At 36.5% G+C, this 23,700-nt stretch overlaps 1 protein-coding gene across 2 annotated transcripts in view; it reads right to left on the bottom strand.

Moving 5' to 3' along the window:
- WDR19 (WD repeat domain 19) overlaps positions 1-23,700 on the bottom strand; it is a 40,075-nt gene that overhangs the window by 11,666 nt on the left and 4,709 nt on the right. For both annotated transcript variants that reach the window (XM_058025370.1, XM_058025369.1), the window contains 25 exons: positions 23,148-23,263; positions 22,468-22,583; positions 22,056-22,136; positions 21,580-21,692; positions 20,152-20,325; positions 18,882-18,952; positions 17,568-17,740; positions 17,355-17,469; positions 16,486-16,592; positions 15,948-16,070; positions 14,541-14,690; positions 13,874-14,021; positions 13,049-13,253; positions 12,271-12,430; positions 11,563-11,673; positions 9,835-9,944; positions 8,674-8,731; positions 8,304-8,450; positions 8,114-8,196; positions 6,804-6,887; positions 5,630-5,776; positions 5,086-5,210; positions 3,405-3,517; positions 2,472-2,540; positions 2,035-2,112 (listed from right to left, as the gene is read on the bottom strand). In XM_058025370.1, the coding sequence (XP_057881353.1) occupies positions 2,035-2,112; positions 2,472-2,540; positions 3,405-3,517; positions 5,086-5,210; positions 5,630-5,776; positions 6,804-6,887; positions 8,114-8,196; positions 8,304-8,450; positions 8,674-8,731; positions 9,835-9,944; positions 11,563-11,673; positions 12,271-12,430; positions 13,049-13,253; positions 13,874-14,021; positions 14,541-14,690; positions 15,948-16,070; positions 16,486-16,592; positions 17,355-17,469; positions 17,568-17,740; positions 18,882-18,952; positions 20,152-20,325; positions 21,580-21,692; positions 22,056-22,136; positions 22,468-22,583; positions 23,148-23,263 (2,977 nt within the window). The remainder of the gene's footprint in view (positions 1-2,034; positions 2,113-2,471; positions 2,541-3,404; positions 3,518-5,085; positions 5,211-5,629; positions 5,777-6,803; positions 6,888-8,113; positions 8,197-8,303; positions 8,451-8,673; positions 8,732-9,834; positions 9,945-11,562; positions 11,674-12,270; positions 12,431-13,048; positions 13,254-13,873; positions 14,022-14,540; positions 14,691-15,947; positions 16,071-16,485; positions 16,593-17,354; positions 17,470-17,567; positions 17,741-18,881; positions 18,953-20,151; positions 20,326-21,579; positions 21,693-22,055; positions 22,137-22,467; positions 22,584-23,147; positions 23,264-23,700) is intronic.

Here is a 23,700-nt window from a genome sequence, read left to right on the forward strand (position 1 = left end):
TGGCATTCAAAAAATTCCCAAATCTTTTCTAAAATCTTTAGAACCTCTTCACTATGGAGATCATACTGTAGCTCACTTCCCTTACCCAGTCCCATGGACTTCTCTGAATGAGGCAGCTAGACTGCTGTTCTGAGAAAAGAGACCAGATGCTACAGTTTCTCTCCACCCAGATTCCAACATAAATATGGAATTAGTCTTGCTTACACTGCTACTGCATAGGTTTTTCATCCAGTGCCTCCAACAGCTTAATTTCCTTTGGGCTCTTGCAGTTGAATTCTGTTTGTTTTGCTATGTTTTGCTTCTCTCATAATTTTATTGAAGTTCACATCTCATATTAGAGGTAAAGTAAGAGGTAAATAATAAAGAGATAGAGGTTTGGTTTGGCTCTCCTTTTTTTACCTTTTACAAAAGCAAAGTTTGCTTGGCCATAAAATGCCCAATGTCTCTAAAAGTCTAAAATCTCAAACCCTTAATTCATACAGAGGGGAAAGAGACAGTTTCTAGCTTCCTAACAGAATTGTAAACCATAGCTGTAATATTAGGGGTGAAATCAACTTACTGCACTGAGCCCCTGTCATCTCCATAATTACCAAGCCTTATTGCCCTCAGCAAGGCATAATTTATACTTCCATATGTATCATATTGCACCTGACTGTATTTACCACGACTTTGTTTGAGACCCTAAATTCCTTGACTAAGCAATTGACAGTAGACTGCAACAGCCTCACCTGAGGTCTGACTTTCCCCAGTTAGCTCACATTCCAGGTCTGCTGTAATAGGCAGTAAAAATTCAAGTGGTCCAGCTACTTAATTCCATGAACTCAAGCCCAAATATGACTGAATGTACAACAAGCTCTATTATCATCAAGGCCATTCAGAAATCAAAAAGGAGCTGCTGATTTTTAAAACCTGTCTGCAACATTTTATGCCTTACACTGATGTTGAACACAAGAACTATTGCAGCCTGGTCAACCTTGGGGTTTTGAGTTGTATCTCCTACTTTGTACCTTACTTTCTTCCACTGCAAAAGTCAGACCAACTCTGCTCCTGCAGGAAGAGATCAGTGCTGTAGCTCATCTCGAGACATAACACATGTTGACTGTCCAGCTGGGAAAGGCAACAGCCAGCTGGCAAACTGGCAACAACAAAGCAGCTAAGCTTTGTCTCTTACTCTCACTATGAGCATTAATTTGGGAATGTTGGATTCCATAAAATTAGAGGGTTTTTAGGAAATGGTTAAAAAAAGTATGTGGGCCTCAGACTGAAGTTCTGTTAGCATTGCAGATACAGCAGAAATGTTTCCCAAGCAGTAGATGTGACAAATAACAATAGGCCTCTGTAGAATTGGCTTTAAGATGGCAACAAGGTTATTTAATGTATATCTTTAGAAGGGTAGCATGAATAGAGCTCTGGTTCTTTGTCTCTTATGAACCAGTCTTTGTTTTAGCTACCATTACGTGTGTTTTATAAGATTGGATAGAATGCTTGTCAATATGTGGTTTTCTATGTATGATTAGCTGAAATCTAGACTGAGATGATTTTATGTCTTTCTGTATCACCCCACCATCGGGGGACATTTTGTGTGGATCAGTGAGCTGTTAACATCATGTCTCCATTGAATGTTTTGAGACTGATGTGCTGGAAATAAAAGCAAAAATCTCTTCACTGGTCTGGTTCCAATGTTGTCCGTATCTGGACGTTTGGCCGCGGCAAGTGGGTTCCTTTGTTAAGACAAGGGTTCCTGACACAATTAGACTTATATCTACCCTTCCTCCACAATAGGCCTCCTCTGTCCAACTACCTGCTTTCATAAAGATGACTGAAGAAAAAATATTATATCTAAGACAGTTGCTTCCTTTCTTTTATTCCTGAATCTGGAGTTACTGAATGACTCATGGAATGATCATACAAGGCTTGCTCCCTAATGAAAGCAAAAGCACAGTCTGTGCCTACCAATAATTTTAGGACAAAGTAAGCTCAAAGTATCTTGTAGCACAGAAATGTGACACAACAGCAGTGATAAAAATACAGTACCTGGGGCATGCCATCCCCCTCTCCCATAAGATAGTCAATCAGCTGATTTGTTAGGGTTTCATCTTTTGCCCGTCCCACCTATTAAAAATAGACACAAGAAATTATGATATGAAAGAAGAAGAGAAAAATAACTCACTTACAAGGAGCCTTTCAATAAAGCACTGAAACCAGATAGATATAGAATATGATTTTTTTAGTTCTGTTTGTTCAAATCAGATGATTCTTTGGTTCATCAGCTTTGACATGCAGCAGTTTGTATTTATTTTCTAATGTGTTGAGAATTTTGGACATGTTTAGATATCTTCTTTACTGATACAGTTTTCCTTCTATTTGCAATCTAACCAAACACACTCAGTGATTGCTGGGAAAATGTCATAGTACTGAAGGTAAAGTTCTCAAAAAGATGGAGAATATTTTGTTTCAACAAAGTTGCTTACTGTTTCAATGGCCATTTCCATAGCTGAATTATCTTCTGTGCTTGGACTTTGCAAGAAGTGCCTTAATGCCTAAAATGATACAGAAGTACAGTTAAAATTGAGATACATGAAACTCATTTTTTCTAATTTTTATCAGGTTCTCTCTCTGTGCATTTTGATAAGACAAGTGGCACACTGAATGCTTATCCCAACTACAGAGGTAGCAGCTGCTCTTCAAACAACTGAGACTTTCCCAAATTCTGGTGTTCACCTCCACTAACTGTGAAAGATGTTCACAGCAATGTGGTGAGAACAACTTAATGATTACTGTAATTAATGTCACAATGTGATTAATGTGATAATGTTTTTAATGTCATGGAGCCCTCCATGCCACAGCTGAAGGAGCTGTCATCTACAATGGCCACAATTTGCAAAAATCAGTCTTTTTTTTTGTATGTGTTCAGTATGCAAAAGTCAAACATCTAACAAGCATCAGTTCACAGACTTGTAACTGATCAAAAGTGTGTCAATCAATATACTTCAATTAACATATTTTCTTTTTTTAAAAAAAGCTTTCAGTTAGGGCATGCTACAGCAATTAAATGAATTAGTTACTCTGCAATCAAATCTCCAAAGGTCAAGCCAATGAAATGTAATAAATCTGCTGCTGCAGATCATGACATTCAGAGATTCATTGACAATAGTCTATCACTGATTCACCCCAAGCTTCTACTGCTATGAAAAACCTGTGTGCATGGCAATGTAGCATTCATGGAACACAGCCTAGATAACTGTAAATATAAATAGTCTGCTTACCTTTTTAACCCTTTTAAAAAATATCAGTATGTCATCAGTTAAAGCACTTAAAATCTAATATGAACTTTCCTGAAGACTGTATCTTGAACAGTTTCTATAAACATTTAACTTTCACTGGCTTATCCTTTAGGTACTGACCCGTCCATATTGACCACACAGCAAGAAAAATTTCCCCGCCTGAAAATGTTTCTTTTCTGCTTCAAAATAGAGTGCAATGCTCTGATAATCTTCATTGGTAGTACTTTCAGAACCTGCAACAGACAGATCTGAGTGGTAGCAGGGTATTCTTATTAAATAAGATAAAGACCCTACTGAATGAACATATTCCTATTCTACTTTGTTTTTCTACTGACATTCAAAGAAAACCAAAGCCAGACAGACTCAAATTATGTCTTACATATTTTTTTAGTATTTAATCAGACTAAATGTCAGACTAATAACTGTTTCCACAGGTCTTACACCATGATGAGATTTCTGTTTTTCACAGAACCATAGAATAATATAATAATTTGGGTTTGATGGGATCTTAAATATCATCTAGTTCCAAGCTCCCTGCCATGGGGCTTTTGCTAGACCATCTTGTTCAGAGTTCCATCCAACCTGGCCATGGAACCCTTCCAGGGATGAGACATCCAAAACTTCTCTGGGCAACCTTTTCCAGCACCTCACCACCCTCACAGTAAATAAAGCTTTCCTAATATCTAATCTAAATCTACTCTCCTTTATCTTAAAACCATCCCCCCTCATCCTGTCAGTACATTATCTTCTAAAAAAGCATAATGAAATGGTACTGCTATGATCTGATAATGAATTTTTCCATCATATCCTGGCAACAATAAAGCAGGGCAAGTGATGATGAGATTATCACCTGAATCACTTTCACAATTTCAGAATATGGAAGCACACTTGTACAAAGCAAGGCTATCAGGGACAATGCAACCATGTGGTGGCAAGGAGTACTACTTAAGTCTTCTAACCACGACTCCATTCTGCTGTACACATGTAAAACAAGGACAGACACTACTCCAAAGGTAGTTTTAAATGCCTTTTCTACCCATTTAGATTACAGCTTGAGACATCCTATTTTGGATAGAAGTAAGAAACTGTAGAACAACTGTGGTCACCTTGACAATCACCTGTAACCATACATCTCCAAGCTAACTCTTGCCAAGCTTTTGTTTCTTCACAATAAGAAACCAACGTCTAAACAAAGAGATTAACGTAAAACATGAGAATTTGGGAGGTAACATATGTAGAGGTGGTAGGTCACTCTTCAAAGGTGCCTCACACAAACTATAAAATTTGGTGCAAATTGACAAGGTGGACTCTGACTAGCTTGATGGCCTAAGATGAAAGGCAGCTTCTCAGTAAGGTCTCCTTTCCAGTTCTCACTGAGACACAAGGAGGCCACAAAGGGTCTTAAAGAGTAGATAAGGAAAAAAAGTGACATGTAAGAAAAGAGCTGGAACCAAGAGAAATGGAAAAGGAAACAAAAATCAAGAACTGTACCACTGAAATGCTCCATTTTGTATCAAGGCCAAAGAAAGGGATTTGTCAATGGGCACAAGAAAATAGTCTATCTCTATGGGTAAACAAAAAAACCTGCAGGACAGGCAAGATTTGAAACGAGGAGATAGCAAAGCCGAAAGCAAAGTCTGGCTTATAGGCCTGAAGTACACACGTTATCAAAACTGGGCACAATGACTGGAAATGGGAAACAAAACTAAACACCCATTGTCTTATGATTTCAAATTGGTTAAAATTAACTAAAGGAACAGTAAAACACAATGCAAGCAAACTATGAGCCTGGAATACTCACTGATGATATCAGCATAAATCTCCATCTTGTTGTGCTGTTGAGCTAATGTGAAAGCTTCATTATTACATTTGGACATAACCAGGAACTGGATGGCAGAACCATAGTCACCAAGCCGCAGGAAGAATCTAATCCAAATGACAAATTAACACCTCAGTACTAATTAGCTTAATGAATACACCAAATGTTTTAGGAATATAGTACAAATCATACATACAAGTATGACACACTTCTAATCCATTTTGTATCTTGATTGTTTTAACTAGGCTCCTAAAATTAACTTAGTATTAATAATATAGAATGGCAATTTTTATTGTCTAAACTTATTACTTCAGGTTAATATAATTTTACTCAAAAAGTCAACAAGAACAACAAAAAAAAAAATCAGTATCTATTTAGTTGTCCAAATCTTAGAGAACTCAAATCAATTAATTGAATTACACAGTCTCTAGCCAAGTACATATAACCAGAGTCTAAAATGTTAGCAAGCCTCATAAATTCCCAATAGATATAGATTTACTTTGAATGTGCATAATATGATTGTTACCTGGCCACCATCTTTGCTCCTTCAAGAGATTGTGTTTCTCTCACCATATTAACAGCCTTTTCAGGATTATTTAGGTGATCCAAATATAGTCGAATTACACTATCCCATTGCTTTGCATGTTCATAAGCTACCACAGCTTCTGTGTACCTGCAAAATAATGGCTCCACATCAGTTTTAACTTTGTAAATAACTCTTCATAATATGGTGTGAAGGAAACAAAATATTTTATATCTGTGAGATTATTTTGTGGTAACTTCCTTTCAGTTTGCATGTAATCACGTTGCTCTGCATTTACTATGTTGTTTTTGCTTTTTCTCTTAGGAAAATGAAAAGCAGAGGCAATAGAAAAATGTCTACCACAATACTATCTTTAACCTACTCTGCCAGTATATCTTTTGCTATATATTAAAACCAGTTCATCTCTTCCATATGAAATCCCTGGAGGGCAAGAGAACAATAAAACCCAAACGTGACAGCTAGATGTACAATTTTAAAAATAATACCTCTTTTCTGTTCTGTAGACAAGATCAAGAAATTTCTCATTTTTTCACTATGTAATTGACAGAAACAGTATTTTCTAGTCCCATCATTGCAAACATTGAAGTCTGGTGCTATTTCATATTTTCAAGTATCATTAGTCTGAAGCAGTTTACTTACACTAAGGATTGAAGGAACTACATTCTGTGATTAAATATAACCTATCTCGGGCTTTCACTTCAGCTAATAACTTTGCATTATTATTATGCAAGTGCAGCCATTAAGATGTACCAATAATGTGATTCTAAAATGAAAAAAATTCTTTCATGATTATTCTCCCTTTGAGTCACCTCTAAAATCACAGCTAAGGAGTTGCTAGAAACAAACTGAACTTGAATACTCTGCTAAATGGAATGATGTTCAGTACTTCAAAACCTTTGATGATTTTTGTTAGAAAGACTGGAAAACAATTAATTAGAAACACATCTTTGACACCAGATGAATGTCCTTAGATTATGTTTCAAATTTTTAATACACAAAGGGTAAACTTTAGTTTACATATTTTGGAATCCATTTTTACAAGACTATTTTATCCAAGTTTCAGTATGCATTTTAATTTATTTTACAAAAGCACTCATGTAAAATAATAACAACAGCAATAATAGGTTTTATATTAAAGAAGAGCATTCAAAAGTACCTGCCATCTGCTTCCTTGGCCTTTGCATATTGTAGGTGAATCTTTGGAGATGAAACCTGAGGAAGAAGTTCACCAACCTTTGCCCTAGAAAGATAATAGTTATTTAATAAATACAGGTGGTTCCAAGTTTTCTCTGGTAAAACTGGCATATTTATATCAACACTGAAAAGGAGTCTGATAGAAGAAACTGAACATAATGGATAAGCTTTGAAGTAATTTTAATATTTTCAAAAAGTTGCACTTTGTAAGAACATGAAATTACAGATTGCTTTAGGAGCACACAGGCTTGAAGACAGTCTCTTCTCTTTTTTTAATCTCAGGTCTATAAGCATAAGAAGTGCCAGACCAACAATTTTTACCTCAGGTGTTCTTGGATTAACCAAAAAAAGAAGCATAGCATTAAAACTCTAACCTGAAAGATCTATAAAAACCAGCAAACTGAGCAGTTGGCCTTTCAGGACAAAGGACATGAGAGACTCAACAGAGGCTGACCTTAAATCTCACCTCTCTGACTAAAAGATGAGCATTCTTCAAACTGAACCTCCCTCTGCAAGAGTAAACGAAGCTTGTACCTCCCACTTCCCAAACCAGATGATCATTAGATGCAAGCCACTCCCCTTCACCAACCACTCTCCTGGCTCATTTTGATACTACTGATAATTCTCTGATAGAATAAAAAATTTATTTTTCAAATAAATGCACCAAATATTCCAACCTAATCTTTAGAGCACTCAATGAAAGAAGTCTTACTGAACTGTCTGATTGGTTCCTAATGTCAGGAGTCCATAAAATGCAATTAGACCAGAACTGAGTCCTTAAATGTCTCAGAAAATTGGACTTTTCCAATGGACACTTCACAATAATCAAATTAATTTAAAAAAAGAAAATTATGATACTGGCTACTCTTGAATAATTTCCAACTGTCCAAATACTCAGTCTCAGCTATGCATGTTATAAAACTAAGAGATCTAATTAATTAAACAGTAACTACACAAATATAATTCCGATATTCAATGTGCATTAAATTCAGTGTGGATGTGTGCATGTGCACACACCCACAAAGGACTTGAAACTGCAGGAAACTTTAAACATAACACACAAAAAAAGGAAAAAATTTATTTCCCATTTACAGTAAGACTATATTAAAACAACATAAATTTCTGAGAGAATCTTTAAGCCTGAAGTTGGAACAATAAAATCAATGAAACATAGTTAATGAGGCATTTTTTCTATTCAGAGAATCATTCTTTTCCAAAGAGTACCCCAGAAAATCCTCTGAAATGTACCATTGCCCTGAAACTTGTACTTACCAGTTTTTACACCGGATGTACACTGATGCTGCCTTGTCATAATATTGTCCCTTTTCATACAGCTGAGCAGCTTCTGAAAATTGCTACAATATTGGAAAGCATTAAAATATAATTTCTAAATTAAGACCATAAATAAATTACTAACCTAGTGAAATCACATATTCAGCCTTATATTAACTCTCTTGAGTACCTTCATATTCTCCAGAATAGCTCCACAGTCTCTTTTTAGTACCCTGCTGGGATGTTTCAGGGCCTGGCTCACCCCTCGCCGGACATCCCCCATTCGAATGGACATCTGAGCCACTCCAGCAAGGCAAACTTCATCATGTTCCTGGTACTGGCAAGAAAATGGAAAGCAGTAACTATAGAGTACACATCAGAAACACCAGGTCACAAAAGAGACTGTAATCAAGCATTGAAACAAACTAACAAAATATTACAGACTTACTAACATTTAATTTCGAGCTGAATTTAAAATCTGGAATTCAAATGAGTCTGAAACATGACAACTTAATGTATATTGTGACAGTACAATGCTATCATTACTAAAAAGGAATTACCTTGTTGTTTCCAGTGATTCCCTTCTCATAATGTGCCAGAGCATTAACATAATCACCCCTAAAAGAAAACTGGAAGTTATACAGAGAAATATTTTCAATAGGAAGAGATGTTTGACTTTCTACCACATTATGCATGTATCTGTCTTGATTTATACAAAATGACTACAGAGAAGATTGTGAAGTATGTAGAGGTGGACAGTAACAGGATGTCATGGCACTTCCTATGGACTTAATCAAGCTCTTAGTCAAAGAGGCAATTCCATCTCTCAATTCTGTTCGACAGGGACCAATAAACCTCCCTTGAAAGGCAGAAAATAGAAATAATCTATCTGCAAAATACACCTCAGTGGTCTCAGCTCTATTCCAGATTTTCCTGGAAGACAAATGAAACTAATCTTTGAAATTATTTAGAATTTTTGCAACACAAAATCAAAGGCAATTTTTTTCCTGGAGTATATTCAGAATTCAAGTTCCAGATGGTTGCATTGTTTCATGTGTGTCCATTCCTTCCCTTCTGTGACCAGCAAGTGTCCTCTCTCTCTGAATGCCAGGTGTACTGCCAAGGGAAGGGAGTTGTCTACAAACTATTAACAGGTAAGTTTTTCATCTTGACTTAAACAGACCAGGCACCATCTGGGAAGAATCAACTATTAAATAGACTTTAAAATCATGTCAAATGATGTCTTGTCAAAAGATATCATGTGTTCTGTCTTTCAGGGATTGGTGGCCTTGAAATTTGACACACCCCTGCCTAAATGATTTAAGAAAATAAAGGCTTATAGATATTTAAAGAAAGACAGGCAAAAGACATGGCTTTCATCCAATGCAAGAAGTGTTAAATAATTGTGACTTTCTCTATTTTCCAAGCACATGCCTGCACCGAAGTGTTTATTTAGTAGATGATGCATATAGTATATAGTGGACCTACCAGTGGCAAAGAACCTACATACACCAGAATTAGTGAAAAGGAACTATGATTTACTAACATGTCTCTAGCATGAAAGATTCCTTGCAAAACTACTCTTCCTCATACTAGAGCTGTAAGACCTCACTGAATTGTCTCTTAGCGATGCAGTCATCTGAAATATCTTAGTTCTGTGTTCTATTGAGCTTGAGTATTAGTTTACTATTGTTATGCTACAACCTTACAGGAGAACTTACATGAATTCAAGCTGCACTGCATATTCCTTTGATATGAAAGGGATCTGGTCCAGGGCCAGGCGCTTAGCCAGCTGCAGTGCTTTGTCCCAGTGCTGCAAGTCTTTTCGCATCTATTAACAAACAACAGTAACATTGTCTGAAGCAAGTATCAAATTTGGACTTCTATTCTGAACTTTAAATTATTCTAAATACAAATATTGAGCTAATATTCTACAAAGAGTCAGGCAATTTGAGAGATGTTCATCCTGAAGGATGGTCTGTTAGGTTGACCCTGGAAATGACAGGCCTGTCAGTCTCACTTCAGTGCCTGGTAAAATTATGGAGAAGATTATTCTGGGAGCTATTGAAAAACACTGCAAGGACAACACACTCATTGTCACAGCCAGCACAACTTCATGAGAGCAAAGTCCTGCTTGACAAACTTAATTTCCTTTTATTAGAAGGTAACCCACTTAGCTGATCAAGGACAGTCAATTGATGTAATCTTTTTGGCTTTCAGTAAAGCTTTGAATGTGGTCTCATAGAGTTTGTAAAATGTCCAGCCCACAGCTGTATAAACACATCAGGGGATGGGTGAGCAACTGGGTCATGAGTCAGACACAAAGGGTTATAGTGAATGGGGAGACATCAGACTGGGGACCTGCCACTAGTGGGGTCCCACAGGGCTCCATTTTCAGTCCTGTGCTCTTCAACATCTTCATAAATGACTTGGACACAGGACCCAAAGGTGTAATAAATAAATTTGATGATAACACTAAATTGGAAAGAGCTCTTGACTCCCTCAAAGGCAGGGAGGCTCTGCAGAGAAACCTTGCCAAATTAGAGGACTGGGCACTCCCCAACTGTATGAAGTTTAACAAGGAGTAGTGCTGGACTCTGCACCTGGGACAGAGCAAGTCTGGATGTACAAACAGCCTGGGGAATGAGATACTGGAAAGGGACCAGGGGGTCCTGGTCCATGACAAGTTGAACATGAGCCAGCAGTGCCCTGGCAGCCAGAAGGGACAGCCCTATCCTAGGGGGCATCAGGCACAGCATGGCCAGCCAGGCAAGGGAGGGGATTGTCCTGCTCTGCTCTGGGCTGAGGCAGCCTCATCTTGAATATTGTGTGCAGTTTTGGGCACCACAATATAAGAAGGCTCTAAAGCTATTAGAGAGTGTCCAAAGGTGGCCTACAAAGATGGTGAAGGGCCTTGAGAGGAAGTCATGTGAGGAGTGGCTGAGGTCACTTGGTCTGTTCAGCCTGGAGGAGACTGAGGGGAGATCTTGTCACCGTCTACAACTCCCTTGTGAGGGGAAGATGAGGGGCAGACACTGATCTCTTCTCTGTGGTGCCCAGATACAGGACCCAAGGGAACAGCCTGAAGCTGTGTCAGAGCAGTTTTACATTGAATATCATTCAAGAAAAGGTTCTTCACCCAGAGGGTGGCTGGGCACTGGAACAGGCTCCCCAGGGCAGCAGTCACAGCTCCAAGCCTGACAGAGTTCCAGAAGCATTTGGAAAATGCTCTCAGGCACAAGGTGTGACCCTTGGGGTTCTCCTGTGCAGGGCCAGGAGTTGGACTCAATGTTCCTTGTGGTTCCCTTTTAAATCAGGACAGTCTTTGATTCTAGTCACACAATGGCAAGATCAAAACCATAAAAGGACAAAATTATCAGAAAGTAAAATACTCCAGCATTACCCTGGAAACAAAACCAGCAGAAAATATACACATCTTAAATGAATACCTCAAGAGCAGCAATAGGACAGGAGGATGCCAGATACAAATCCTGAGCCAGATTAAAATCACTAGTAAACATTGCAAGATGTCCTGCTAAAAGGTTGTGGTCTTCTATCCCCTGTAGAAAGACATAATAGGTGCAGAAGTAGTGCAAAAGAAAATAAATACTGTATAAATAACATAAGCTTGTAAGAAAAATAAAGCAAAATAGTAAAACTAAATATCCTTCCATTTTACAATGATGTGTATTGGATTCTACAAACCAGAAAAAGCCCTCATGTGCCACTACAGCTAACACTGTCTAAAATCAGCAATTTGCAGAAGTATAATTTTAAGGTACTATTTCACTTTTAGATGTACAGATGCAATCTGGTTTTATTTTGGAATTTTTTAATAGCAGTCTTCAACATTTTCTAAAAAATAACAAAAGGAAATAAGAGCCTCCCAGTGCCTGAGACATGAATATATTCTGCTGTTCTCAAGCAAATGCAGAAAGAAATACTGTGCATTACAGTAGAGACTGCAACACTCCAAGAGAAAACCAAGCAAACAGTCTGTAGTTTGGACACTTTATCCTCTATATCCCTTGAAAGCAACTCAACTTCTGTTTGAACAAAACCAACCCTTTACCCCCACAAAAAAACCCCCAAGAATTCAGCAATTCTTAAAGAGGAATTAAATTACCATATTTCCTAGGTAAGACTTTATAGCTTACCTTTACTTGCTCTAGTGACATCACCATCCCAGCATTACCAGATGTTCGATAAACACGGATTGCAAAATCCACCTCCATATGATGTAAGCAAGCTTTGGCCAGCTCATTCCAACAGGACTGCTCATTCAGAAGCCTGCAAATCTCCCATGCTTCAGAAAACCTACAGAAGGTAAAACACATTTACAACTATTTTAATTTTAGGTATTACTCATACTCAAAACTACCTCTCAACATTTTTTTCTCTCTGTCAGAGAAAACATGAAGACATTTACTTCTAAACCATGGAGAGAGAGATGTATCAGGAAGAATGGAAAAATACAAATGTGTTCCTTACAGTTCTATTTCTCCTGTTTCTACCACACTTTTTTAGGAAACCATCTGCTTTCCCTACTCCGGCATGCTTTCCATTGTATTAATTTTACATTGCTTCATTACAGTGGGAGGAGAGTACAACAGAAGCATCCTCAGCCAGTTTTGGCGGAGTCACTGTCACAAAATCCCAAATAAGTCTTGAAAAAAATTATTTTCGGTTTTTACTTGACAGTGAAAAAAACTCCCAACCATCACTGGGTCATTTACTTTGCTTGGTCTGGAGAGCTATGTGAACTTACAGATCAATCTGATTTATCAAAATTCAGCAGGACACTTTAAAATCACCAGGATATGATATATTGAACTATAAGCACAGAAGAAAACAATTTATCACCAGGATATGATATATTGAACTATAAGCACAGAAGAAAACAATTTATACAATATAATTAAAGTGCAGATGTACCTTTTCAACATTAGAGTCTGAGTAAGCATTTGTCTCAGCATATCGGGTCCAAAGTCTTTCAAATTGCCAAGGAAACCATGAGTACTTAAATAGATACTGTTTGTTTTCCCACTTGGAGTCTGACAAGTTAATTCTCCATTGTACAACAACAAAGGTTTATGGGAATAGGGGACTTCCGTGCCACCTGCCAAAATAATCTTTGATCCTAGATTCAAAGATCAGGAAGAAAAAAGATGTATTGTAAAAATCCTTACATGGTAAAAAGTATAGCAAGCAGCTGAAAACATGTATATTTGCAGGACATTAATTCAGGGTCTGTAATTCTGGCAGCCAGCAGCAAGTACACAAGCACACATCTTTCAGTAAATATACAGAACGCAAAGCTTCTAAACCAGTAAGGTCCTTTTCCAAATGTTGGTAGGTAAATTTCAATTTTTCTCTCTTGCACATATAGAAATGGCTATGTTTACAACTTTAACACTTTTAATGAATACAAGTTTTGTGACCCTGCTGCAAGTTTTGTGACCCTGAGATTTTTCTCATGAATGTTTCAACACACAACTGAAGCACAATGTGTAACTTTCAGATGAAATATGATAATAGCAAGAAGCTTATGGAGCTGACACCAAAATGCCTTGAAGCCTTATAGAGAAACCTGTAAAGTAACTAGTTTTCTATACATAAGCTGCACTTCAAATCTTCTGTAGTACTATTTATTTCTATATGTATTTTATTTAAGACAAATGAAGATTCAGAACATGTTTTAGTTTATTAACTAAAATAGTATAATCTTTAAGAACAAGCTTTTTAAAGAGCTTATGGTACCTTGAATGGTATCCTTGTGAAAAACGTAAGTGTATACTTTATCATCATCAAAAGCAACAAAAACACCTTTATCCATTGGCCAGTTTTCCCACAGGATTCCTTTAATGGTTGGTGAGAAGTCTGGAATCTCATATGCTCTATCATTTACCTACATATAATGCAAAAGTAAAATTACTACTAAGTGACTAAGGTGAGAAACAAAATATTCATCCCAGCTGTGATTAAAAATTTTAAAAATAACATAAGTAGTGCAGAAATATGAAAATTGTTTTAAAAAAAAGTTTCCTTATAAGCAGTGATTCTGAATAACACAAGAATTTAAATTTGAAGTGGAGAAAATGCACATTATATAAATGATATTTACTATGTTTTAAAAAAAGTTACGGAGAGGGGCAGTGAAGCTGGGTAAATTATCTGTATTTAAATACACAAACACACACATTTTTGAAAATTACTGATCAGGAACTTAGTATAATGGAATTGTCCTGATCTAGTATGACAGATTTTATTTCCTTACATTACCATTAAATTATCTTTACTCCTTGCCAATTTCTTCTATCACCATACATGCTGGAGTGCCAAAATATTCTTCATTTTCCAACAAAAACACTATATAGTTGAAGAGCCTGCTTGTACATATATTGTATTGTATCCCACACTAACTTACTGGACAATAGACAAAGCCATCACTTTTGTCATCTATGAAAGCCATTCTGGTTCCATTGGGATCTGGAAAAACCTTTCTCACACTGACAGGATGTCGATATTCATTCACAAATTGCCAGTCTTCAATGAAGAAATAATTAATAACTCCAGTCTAACGAGAAATAATAGAAAATGTTAATAATTACATCAGTAAGTGGCAAGCAGGTAATTAATTTGGCTGTAGTGTCTTCCATCTTGGAGTAGCGAGTGCTCAAAGAAAGTACTTCTAAGTGGGTTTTTTTTGCTTCATTCTCAAACCCTGTTTTGGGTAAGACAGGAAAAACTTTTGGGGAAAAAGAAAGGATTTGGGAGGTTTGAGGGGTTTTCTATTGGTTCTGGTATTTATCTCCCTCTGCTTTGTGGAGACATCGGTGCAGTTCTCGAAACAAATGAAATGTCTGCCTCATTGCTGAGAGAAGCCTAATCTTCAAAAAAAGCTGTAAAATTTGCTTCCATGGAAGAATCACACATTCTTAAGAAGAGAAGCACCTAAGTCAGGGAATAAAAGCAATCAAACTGATTTGTAATTAAAGGTATATTAAAAAAATGTGGCTTTTGACATCAGTGGTAGTATTTGCACACATCAAATTGATCAGCTGCAAATTTAGTACTTCAAATTTACCAGTACCAGTTTAGGTGCTGAGGAGGTGTGAAAGGCTCATCTGCTACAAAATCACCCAAGTTATTAAATCAGTTATTAAACCAGGTCAGTACATCAGCTGATATCACAAAGAGCATGATACTACAATGTCAAACGCGTCCTGTATTACTAGCGCCAGAAAATATTAAAAGGACAAAAAACTACCCTCATACATCAAAAACTCCAGAAAAATCAATAAGCATGTCCACATCCCTTTTCAGTGCCCTCCTTAATTCCCATCCTTGTTGAAACACGTAAAAAAAAAAGTCTTTTGACAAAGGCTTCAGTAGCAAATGAAGGCTTTCATTTATGCTACGACATTTGTATACATCAGTACCTTTTTGTCCACATTTTTCACATCACCACCTAAATCAACAAATTTGCAAGGGAAGTGCTATGTTTTTACCTATACCTGGAAGACATTTTGATTGCTAATCCTCTCACTAATGCAATAGAATTAAGTTCTGCTATTAAAAGCAATGTTTTGCAACAAACACTAGTAAAAGCAAAACTTAACATTCCTGCCAATGCATGTCACATAAATGCAACAGTAAAGGAAGCTGGATGCAATTTTGACTGTATTTGCTCAAAGTTCTTGTATAGAAAATAATCCACTCTAAAAGTTCACAGATACACTTTTTGTTTTGCTAAAAGCATGAGAAGTAATCAAAAAATTCAAACATAAATATACTCCATCTAAAAAGATCTTTTGAAGTAAGTAATACTCACATCTGTACCATATATGAGGAAGTCACTAGTTAAAGCATGGCACAAAATTCGGTATTTATCATCATTTGCTGGGAAAAGTCGAGTTTCTCGTTCTTCCTGAGCACCCAAACCCTCACTTTCTATCTAAATATAAAGAACAGAATGAACTGAAAATCTCCACTGTTAACAATAGGGTATCATAGTGTTGCTTTTATCAAACTGTAAGAAAATTAGACGGAAAAAAACTTGCATGTGCATCTCTTAAGAACCTAGCATCTGCTTCTGTCACATTACCAGAGACCTTTAAAATAAAACTTGTTAAATACCTGACAAGAAAATGTTTTTCTTCACCTGTTATAGTCTAGGTTGTATTTCTAAGTCTACAGAAACTCAGCTCTATATTTTATTTAGTCAACAAAACTATTCTGGAGAATTTCTAATATTTACCTCCATTAACTGAACATCATTCCATTTTATTTAATTTTTAATATTACATTAACTTGCTCAGCTTATCAACTCATTAGGTAACATTGGCAATCCAAATTGCCAGAGCTCTTACCATATGCAGCTGGACTTTACCCTCAAAGAGAGCAGCAGCATAATCAGAATTAAGGTGCATACTTGCTACTGTCCCCAGGTACTCCACATCTTTAAGCTTTTTTACATCTAAAGGATTCAAACAGAAAAGATAAGGTAAAAATATTATGATTTTGTACAGGTCTTCACTTAACTAAACTTGTAGTTGAGTAAGGAGATGTGAAAATCTCACAACTAAGCAGAGAGGGGACAAGTCACACATAAAGAGACTTTCTTCTTGGCAGTCAGAGACCTGGTTAGAAACTACAAGAGAAACTCTTTTCCTATGCAACTTTGACTAGTATTGTTATAGTTTTATTTAATTTACTGTCACTGAAAAAAAGGGATGCTTAGAAAAACATGAAAGTTTGAAATCCACCATCTAAAATTTGGACATAGCATAACCAACTGTTCCTTATCCCATACAAACAACATGAAGATCTGCCAAACTGAAAATTTAAACACTCTGATCATAGTTCCTAGGTACTTTGCCCAACTTAGTACTTTAAAACAAAGATATATAATATCTCAAAAGCCTGAAGTCCTTAATTGATTAACAAGATGATGTGAAGAAAACAAGTAAGCAACAGTCTACATTTCATGACCAATACCTCACATCTCAAATGAGAAGTTTTATTTCTATTATTTACAATGTCTTGCCATAACTGCTTCAGCCTGTGAAAATTATTATCCCATCCTAGCAGGACGGTTGGCAATTCAAGGTTTTATTGTACAACGTGGAATGTCCAGAACTGCTAAACACAATACTAAATTAATAAAATAAATTAATAAATTAATAAAATAAAATATAGAGTGCTGCATTAGTTTTAAGAGAACTAAATTTATGCTTACTATTCTCTCCAAGTGCATAAAACCAAGCCCGGTTGTTCATTCCTACAGCCAAATGATAAACACCAATAGCAACAAAACTGGGCTCTACTTCAACAGAGACTGTGACTGGTAGCTCCTGTAAGAAAACAAAACAAAATAAAACAAATTTCATCCAATTTTAATGCTTACTTTAATTATATCTACATGAGGTTTAAAAGGAAGAGGTTCTCATACGCTTTCCACATGATTTGCTATGGTGACTTCAAGCAGAGAAGTGAGGTACGCAATCCGTGTACTGCAAGCGTCTCCAAGGATTGGAAGCTTTGTCAAGAAAACATGGAGGGATCCTCTTCGTGTAGATACTGCCAACAGCTGTCCATCATCTGTCCAAGCCATCTGATCTACACCTAAAATATTCACAAGTTTTTAAAAAATAAAAAATACAGTTCTTTCTGTAACTACTTAACCAACAAGCAATTATTTTGCTCTTAACTGTGAAAACTGTAGGAATTGATAGCTAGAATATATGTACTAAAGCTAACCTATTAATATAATTCCAAAATGAATTAGAATCACTCAACTCGAACACATAATTAACTAATACAGTGTTTTCCTCAGAGTGAAGACTTGACAGAATCACAAAATGATCTGATCTGGAAAGGACCTTAAAGGCCATCTATGTGTAACCCACCTTCACTAGACCAGATTACAGATCTGTTACAAAACTGATCAACATCCTTCCTCTTTTCAACACTGAAAAGAGCACATTCAGTTCAGGCAGCACATTCAAAGTGATCCATAATACTGGAAGCAGTTGAGCAGAATTCAATCTTACTCCCCTTACTGCCAAATCAGTAAGCACTAAACACAGGAACTGCTGTTTGTTCCTCAGTGTCTGAAAATGCCATTAGAAAAAACATACTCCAACTGGCTAATACTAATATTCCAAGGGAGACAGAGAAGTGTTGTGCTGAAAATATCCTAGATTTCTTAAAAAGAAAAAAAATTTAAAAGGAAGTTTTCTACAAATAAAAATGCTGGAGGCAACCATCGACTTTACAAAGACTGAAGCATTTACAAACACTACATGAGGAGACAAGGGTGGAAACTCACTACTCAAGAAAATGGTTTTGTAACACTGTTCTGGAAGCCACAGGCACAAGTCCTGGACATCAGGACAAGAACAGATCAAGTATCAGTGTTAGAACAAGACATATCAAAAAGCACCAAAAAAAATCATGGAAAGAAGCAGAGACCAGTTAAGCGTATTATTGTAATAATCTGAACACATTGTAATACAGATTCAAAACTGCACAACACTAATTGATCAAATGTTCTGAGAGCTGTACTTCTCTACACTTTGAATAGGTAAAATATGCTCAGGTCACCTAATAAATACAAGTTGGGAAAGCAGGAGTTTTTGAAAAATTCTATATTTAAACAGTTTTTCCAAGAGCAGTACTTTTACTTTAAGAGCAGAGACACTGTCAAAATTCCAGTTTACTTAATTTGTAAAATTTTCTATCCCCATGGAGAAAGTTAACATACCTTTGTTTTCATCATCCAAGTTTATTATGGCATACATTTCTCTCATATCAGTCAGATCATGGATTTTGATGCTAAAACAAAAATGAAGAGTCAGTCATTCCCACCAATCCAAATCTCAGTAATCATTAACTGGAAGAAACACAGTCCAATCAAGACAGCCTAACTGAGCAAAAAGTAGAACACGGATGCAAAATGTCTTCAATTTCCTAAAAACAACAGATTATTATCCATTACTGTAAATAGTGTATCACTGCATCACAGAACAAAAATATTTGCTCAGAGAACTAAAATTTGAGGAAAAGGCACAAATCCAATTTGAAAGAATAGAAGGTTAGGGAACATAGATTGTTATTCGCTTTGATCTGTTATAGCATTTTAGTTTTAAAAGACATTACTGATGGACACACAGGGCTTGAAATATGGATGCAAAAAATACTTTCAATTCTCCTGCATATAAAAGGGAGAGAGTGAGAGTTTACTTATGCTATCACATCACTCAATGCAAGTTAAACCACTGAAAGAAATAACCGTTATTGTACCATAGCTCAAGTGCTTGAAGTTTCACCATGTTTTGCTCAGAGTTAAACCACTCTTGATGTGATATGACAAGTGTCATAAATCAGCAGTTGGTCCTACACAGAGCTGAGAACAGAGAGAACTGTTTGACTCCTCTACTATGACACAAGTCCTCTTTTGCTGAAGAATTCAGATACCACAGAATCAGGGATTAGCAGATGGGGAACTAAAGGAGCTGTTCTATCATATGCACAGAACATTTTGGAAAAACTCCAGTGTATTTAATTCCAGTTATTTATTTCCTTTTCAACTTTTGTCTAGACTGCAGGTAAGACCGAACACTGGAGAGGAGGATATAAGGTACCAACATTTTCAGTGCAGATTTAAATTAATTTTTCTCCTGTTGTTAAGCAGATGTTTATGTTCAATCAATAAATCTCAGTAAAGAAGTTTGGACTATCTTGTTGCCAAGCAACATAACAGAAAAAAAATTGATCAAAAGGAAAAATACATACAAAAGTTTATTTCTTTTTCTGTTTTCAATTAATGATATTAATTACAGTCGCAGAGATTTTTGTCAACAATAGCTTCTCCTAGCTCTAGGCAGAGCAGCAGTTCCATACAGCCATTAATCTTATCTTTTCTAAATTCACTTCTCAGGGAGCCTTGAAGGCTTAGAAAGCAGAGTGTGAATGCCCATTAGCTCCAGTCCTGAGAGATGAATTCTATTCTTTATATATGAACTACCACTTACCAATTGTCCCCACATGATGCAGCTTTGTTTAATGACTGTGATATAGCAATGCTGCTAAGATTATCCTTATGATTATGAGCTTGAAAGACTTCTTGTCCTATTTCACGAATGTGTGTAGAAATGACTACAAAATACCCTTGTGAGAAACCAATCATAATGTAGCCATCACCATACCTGTTACAAAAAAGCAACATTTTAGAAAAGAGATCTATTAATGCAATATGCAAAAAGCATTTTCTTTCAGACTGCTGGGGTACAGTCAATGCCTCCCAGTAACAGAAAAGAATAAACAAATTATGGGTATTTATATATATCATGTTGAACCATATAATATAAAATAGGTTAAGGGAAAACTATCAAAGGTCCCTGAAGGACAGAATCATGCCTGTGCCCAGATGCCTTGTAAGTCATCTTTATTGTCTCCTGTTTGTTATAATGCCACTTTATTTTCAGCAAGCTGTACACCTGGCAGTGATGGCAGGATAAAGATTTCTGGTTTCCTCATTGAAATAAGCATACAAGAAGATGGCAACTTTCATTTCAAGGTTCTGGCCTATGTGGTCCCATCAAAGCCATGTTAAAACAATAATGCCAGTCACTGTGCCCTTAAGGGCACTGCAAACACAGTGGAAGTACCAAAGCAACAAATTTGTGAATATTCTGTTTACTTTTCATAGTATCAAGCAGAAATGATGAGGTTAAGGCACAAATAGTTACAGCATGTAAAGATTAATTCAAACAATATCTCATTAGCTCAATTGCAAGAAAAATCACTGCAAGGGAAGCAGCCCAGGTACACCTTGTTACACATGGTCATAAACTAAGAAGCATATAGCTCCAGAATTTTTAGAGCTGTAGTATAAAGGGATGTCAATTCCATGTTGACTGAACAGGCATTAAAAGACAAGCTGTAATGATTCAAAGACACAGAAATAGTACAGCTACGTTTTTGGTACAGATCTGAAACTTCTAGCTTTGGTTTTCTTCATAGAAACATTACCAATGGTATTGCACAAAAAGAAGGCTACAAGACCTTTGCACAGCTTTGCAAACCAACAAACTAGCTGAAGGACACAACTCTACCCCTAGCTCTTCCACCAGTTACTCATCCAAACAGAAAACAACCCATAAACCCGTGAGTTTAATCATCTGTCACGACAGCAACATACTTTTATTTAAAGCTGGGCATACCAACAGTGATTCTGTTGGCAGATACTGCTTTACAGCTATTGAACCATTGAGTAGAACAGTTAGAAAATGTAGATTACCTTGTGTTCAGAAAAGAATTACTGAAAAGTCTACAATGCAGCCAACAAAAATCCAGTCTGAGCATGGGATAGATGATTTTGTTTCCAGCATTTATCAGAACTACTTGGGAAATCTCAACTTCTTAATACTAGAATAATTAATTAAGAAAGTTTTGCTCACCATTTGTAGCTTACAATACTGCCATAAGGCTGCTGAAATTTCAGATCAATTGGGTTATCAGGATCATTCAAATTAAAAAGGAAGAGAGTCTTCTTGCCAACCACTACACTGACCTGCCAATGAATGAAAAGAAAAATTAACATGACAAGAATGGCATTACCTTAAGGCCCTATATTTTCACTAGAAGATGAGATCTAGGAATTTGAATAATCCTTAAGAAACCCATGGATCTGAATTCCGAATCTTCATCAACAGCAGAAGAGATTTTCAGGACATTCCCCTTTGTAAGCCAGTGGTTCACAAATCTAAATGCAAGCTCAGCAGAATACACTCTCAAATCTTTACAATCTCAAATTCAAGACTTTCCCCTACAGAAGTCAGCTCCATTTCCTCAGAAGAAAAGGCAGCAGGTCACATGGAGTTATCCTGTTAGATTATTCCCACTCGAGCTACAGTATTTTGTGGTGACTTCTTACTGTGCTTTCCCTGGTTGATACTCTGTCATCAGTCTTCATAACTGAGAACTGCATGTCACTGGGATCTGAGCTGACTGAGGTCTGCAAGAAAGAAGTGCAGATTGAGAAATCAACAGTTAATGCAGCCCATGCTGATGATAAATAATGGCATTACTCCTGCCACGTATAATTTTGCATAAGGACAGACAGGGAAAGTTACTACTGCATTTAGTATCAAAATCAAGAAAATCACTGGGAGAAGACATGACCTCAGTTTAGGTCTTAATGACATGTTGGCATAAAATGAACACTGAAAAAAGAAAAAGCTCCCGGTCCTTGAAAGCCCTGGGATTCAAAATGCACAAGCTCCCATAGGTCCCAGCTTTCTTGGAAACCAGTACATCTTAAAATAAATGTCCATTATAAATACTACCTGTCTTATAGTATCCCCCTCCTGATTGCTTATAGTAATCATTCTATCTTCACCTCCTAAAGCAAGGAGGTTTTCAGTACTCCAACAGCCACAAGTAATCCTCTTGGTGTGTTTACCTGAGAAAGAAAAAATCCCATAGAACACAAATCAAACACAACAACAACAACAAAAAATCTGTGATGGAAGTACACTCAAACAAAGAATGTCAGAATGTGAAACAACCTGTCAGAGCAAGAGCCTTTTTTTAAAAATCCGCTCTCAGATGAAAATCTTTTGACTTTACATGAAACAGCACAGCCCTTGTTCTTACATTTATTTGCATCACATTTCTGGGGAATGTGTTACATCCTTAGCCTTTATGCCCAGAGGTACTCTAAGCAGGTAAGAAAGAGTAACTTAGCAAATGAACAATCACACAATTCCTTGGCAAGAAACGTAACACAAGTCCACCAGGAGGCAGTAAGGCAGTGTTAGGTATTTGTGTATATATACATACATATATATATATAAGTTAGTATTCTCTCAAAATACTCTCCTGAGTACACCAAAGTAGAAGGTGCAAGTTGAGTGTGACCACATTTTTTACCTGCATGTTTATATAGAGAACTGGAAAGGAAACTATGTATATTAGCAAAATTCCACTTTCACATGTGCCAGAGCAGTTTCAAAGCAGTCCATACCAAGGACAGAAATCTTGCGAGAAGTCTGACGGTTATATATGAGTAAGTTTCCCTTTGTTGTTCCAACAGCAAGTAAAGCTCCTACTCGAGACCATAACAAGAAAGACATTGCATCCCTAAAACAAAGAAAAAATTTACTTTGTATAGTAGAGATTCCTTTCATGTGTTCACATATTCAAACATTTAGCAAAATAAATTTTGCATTTGTCTTTAATTTCTATGAGTCATACAGACCAACGAGAACTTTCAAATTAAGTAAATGTTCTCGACCAATATCAGAATTATCTAAGGATGCAGAAGATAGTAAAAGTAATAAAAAATTGTATGAGGTAATGTAGCATGACTTGTACTTGAAAATGGGTCTGCAAACATCAAGAGTCTTAGATGGAATCACTGGTTATTTTCCAGTCACTTTTTGTATTGTTTGTTTGTTTGTTCTTCAATAACCCAATGCATTTAGCCAACTCAAAAGTGAGTAGGTCTGGTTCTAGTCAATGTAATAAAGAAGTTAGAAAGATCTATTTTAATTTGAAGTTTCAGATAGAGCAAGGCC

Source organism: Melospiza georgiana, chromosome 5 (assembly GCF_028018845.1).
Source record: "Melospiza georgiana isolate bMelGeo1 chromosome 5, bMelGeo1.pri, whole genome shotgun sequence".
NCBI lineage: Eukaryota > Metazoa > Chordata > Aves > Passeriformes > Passerellidae > Melospiza > Melospiza georgiana.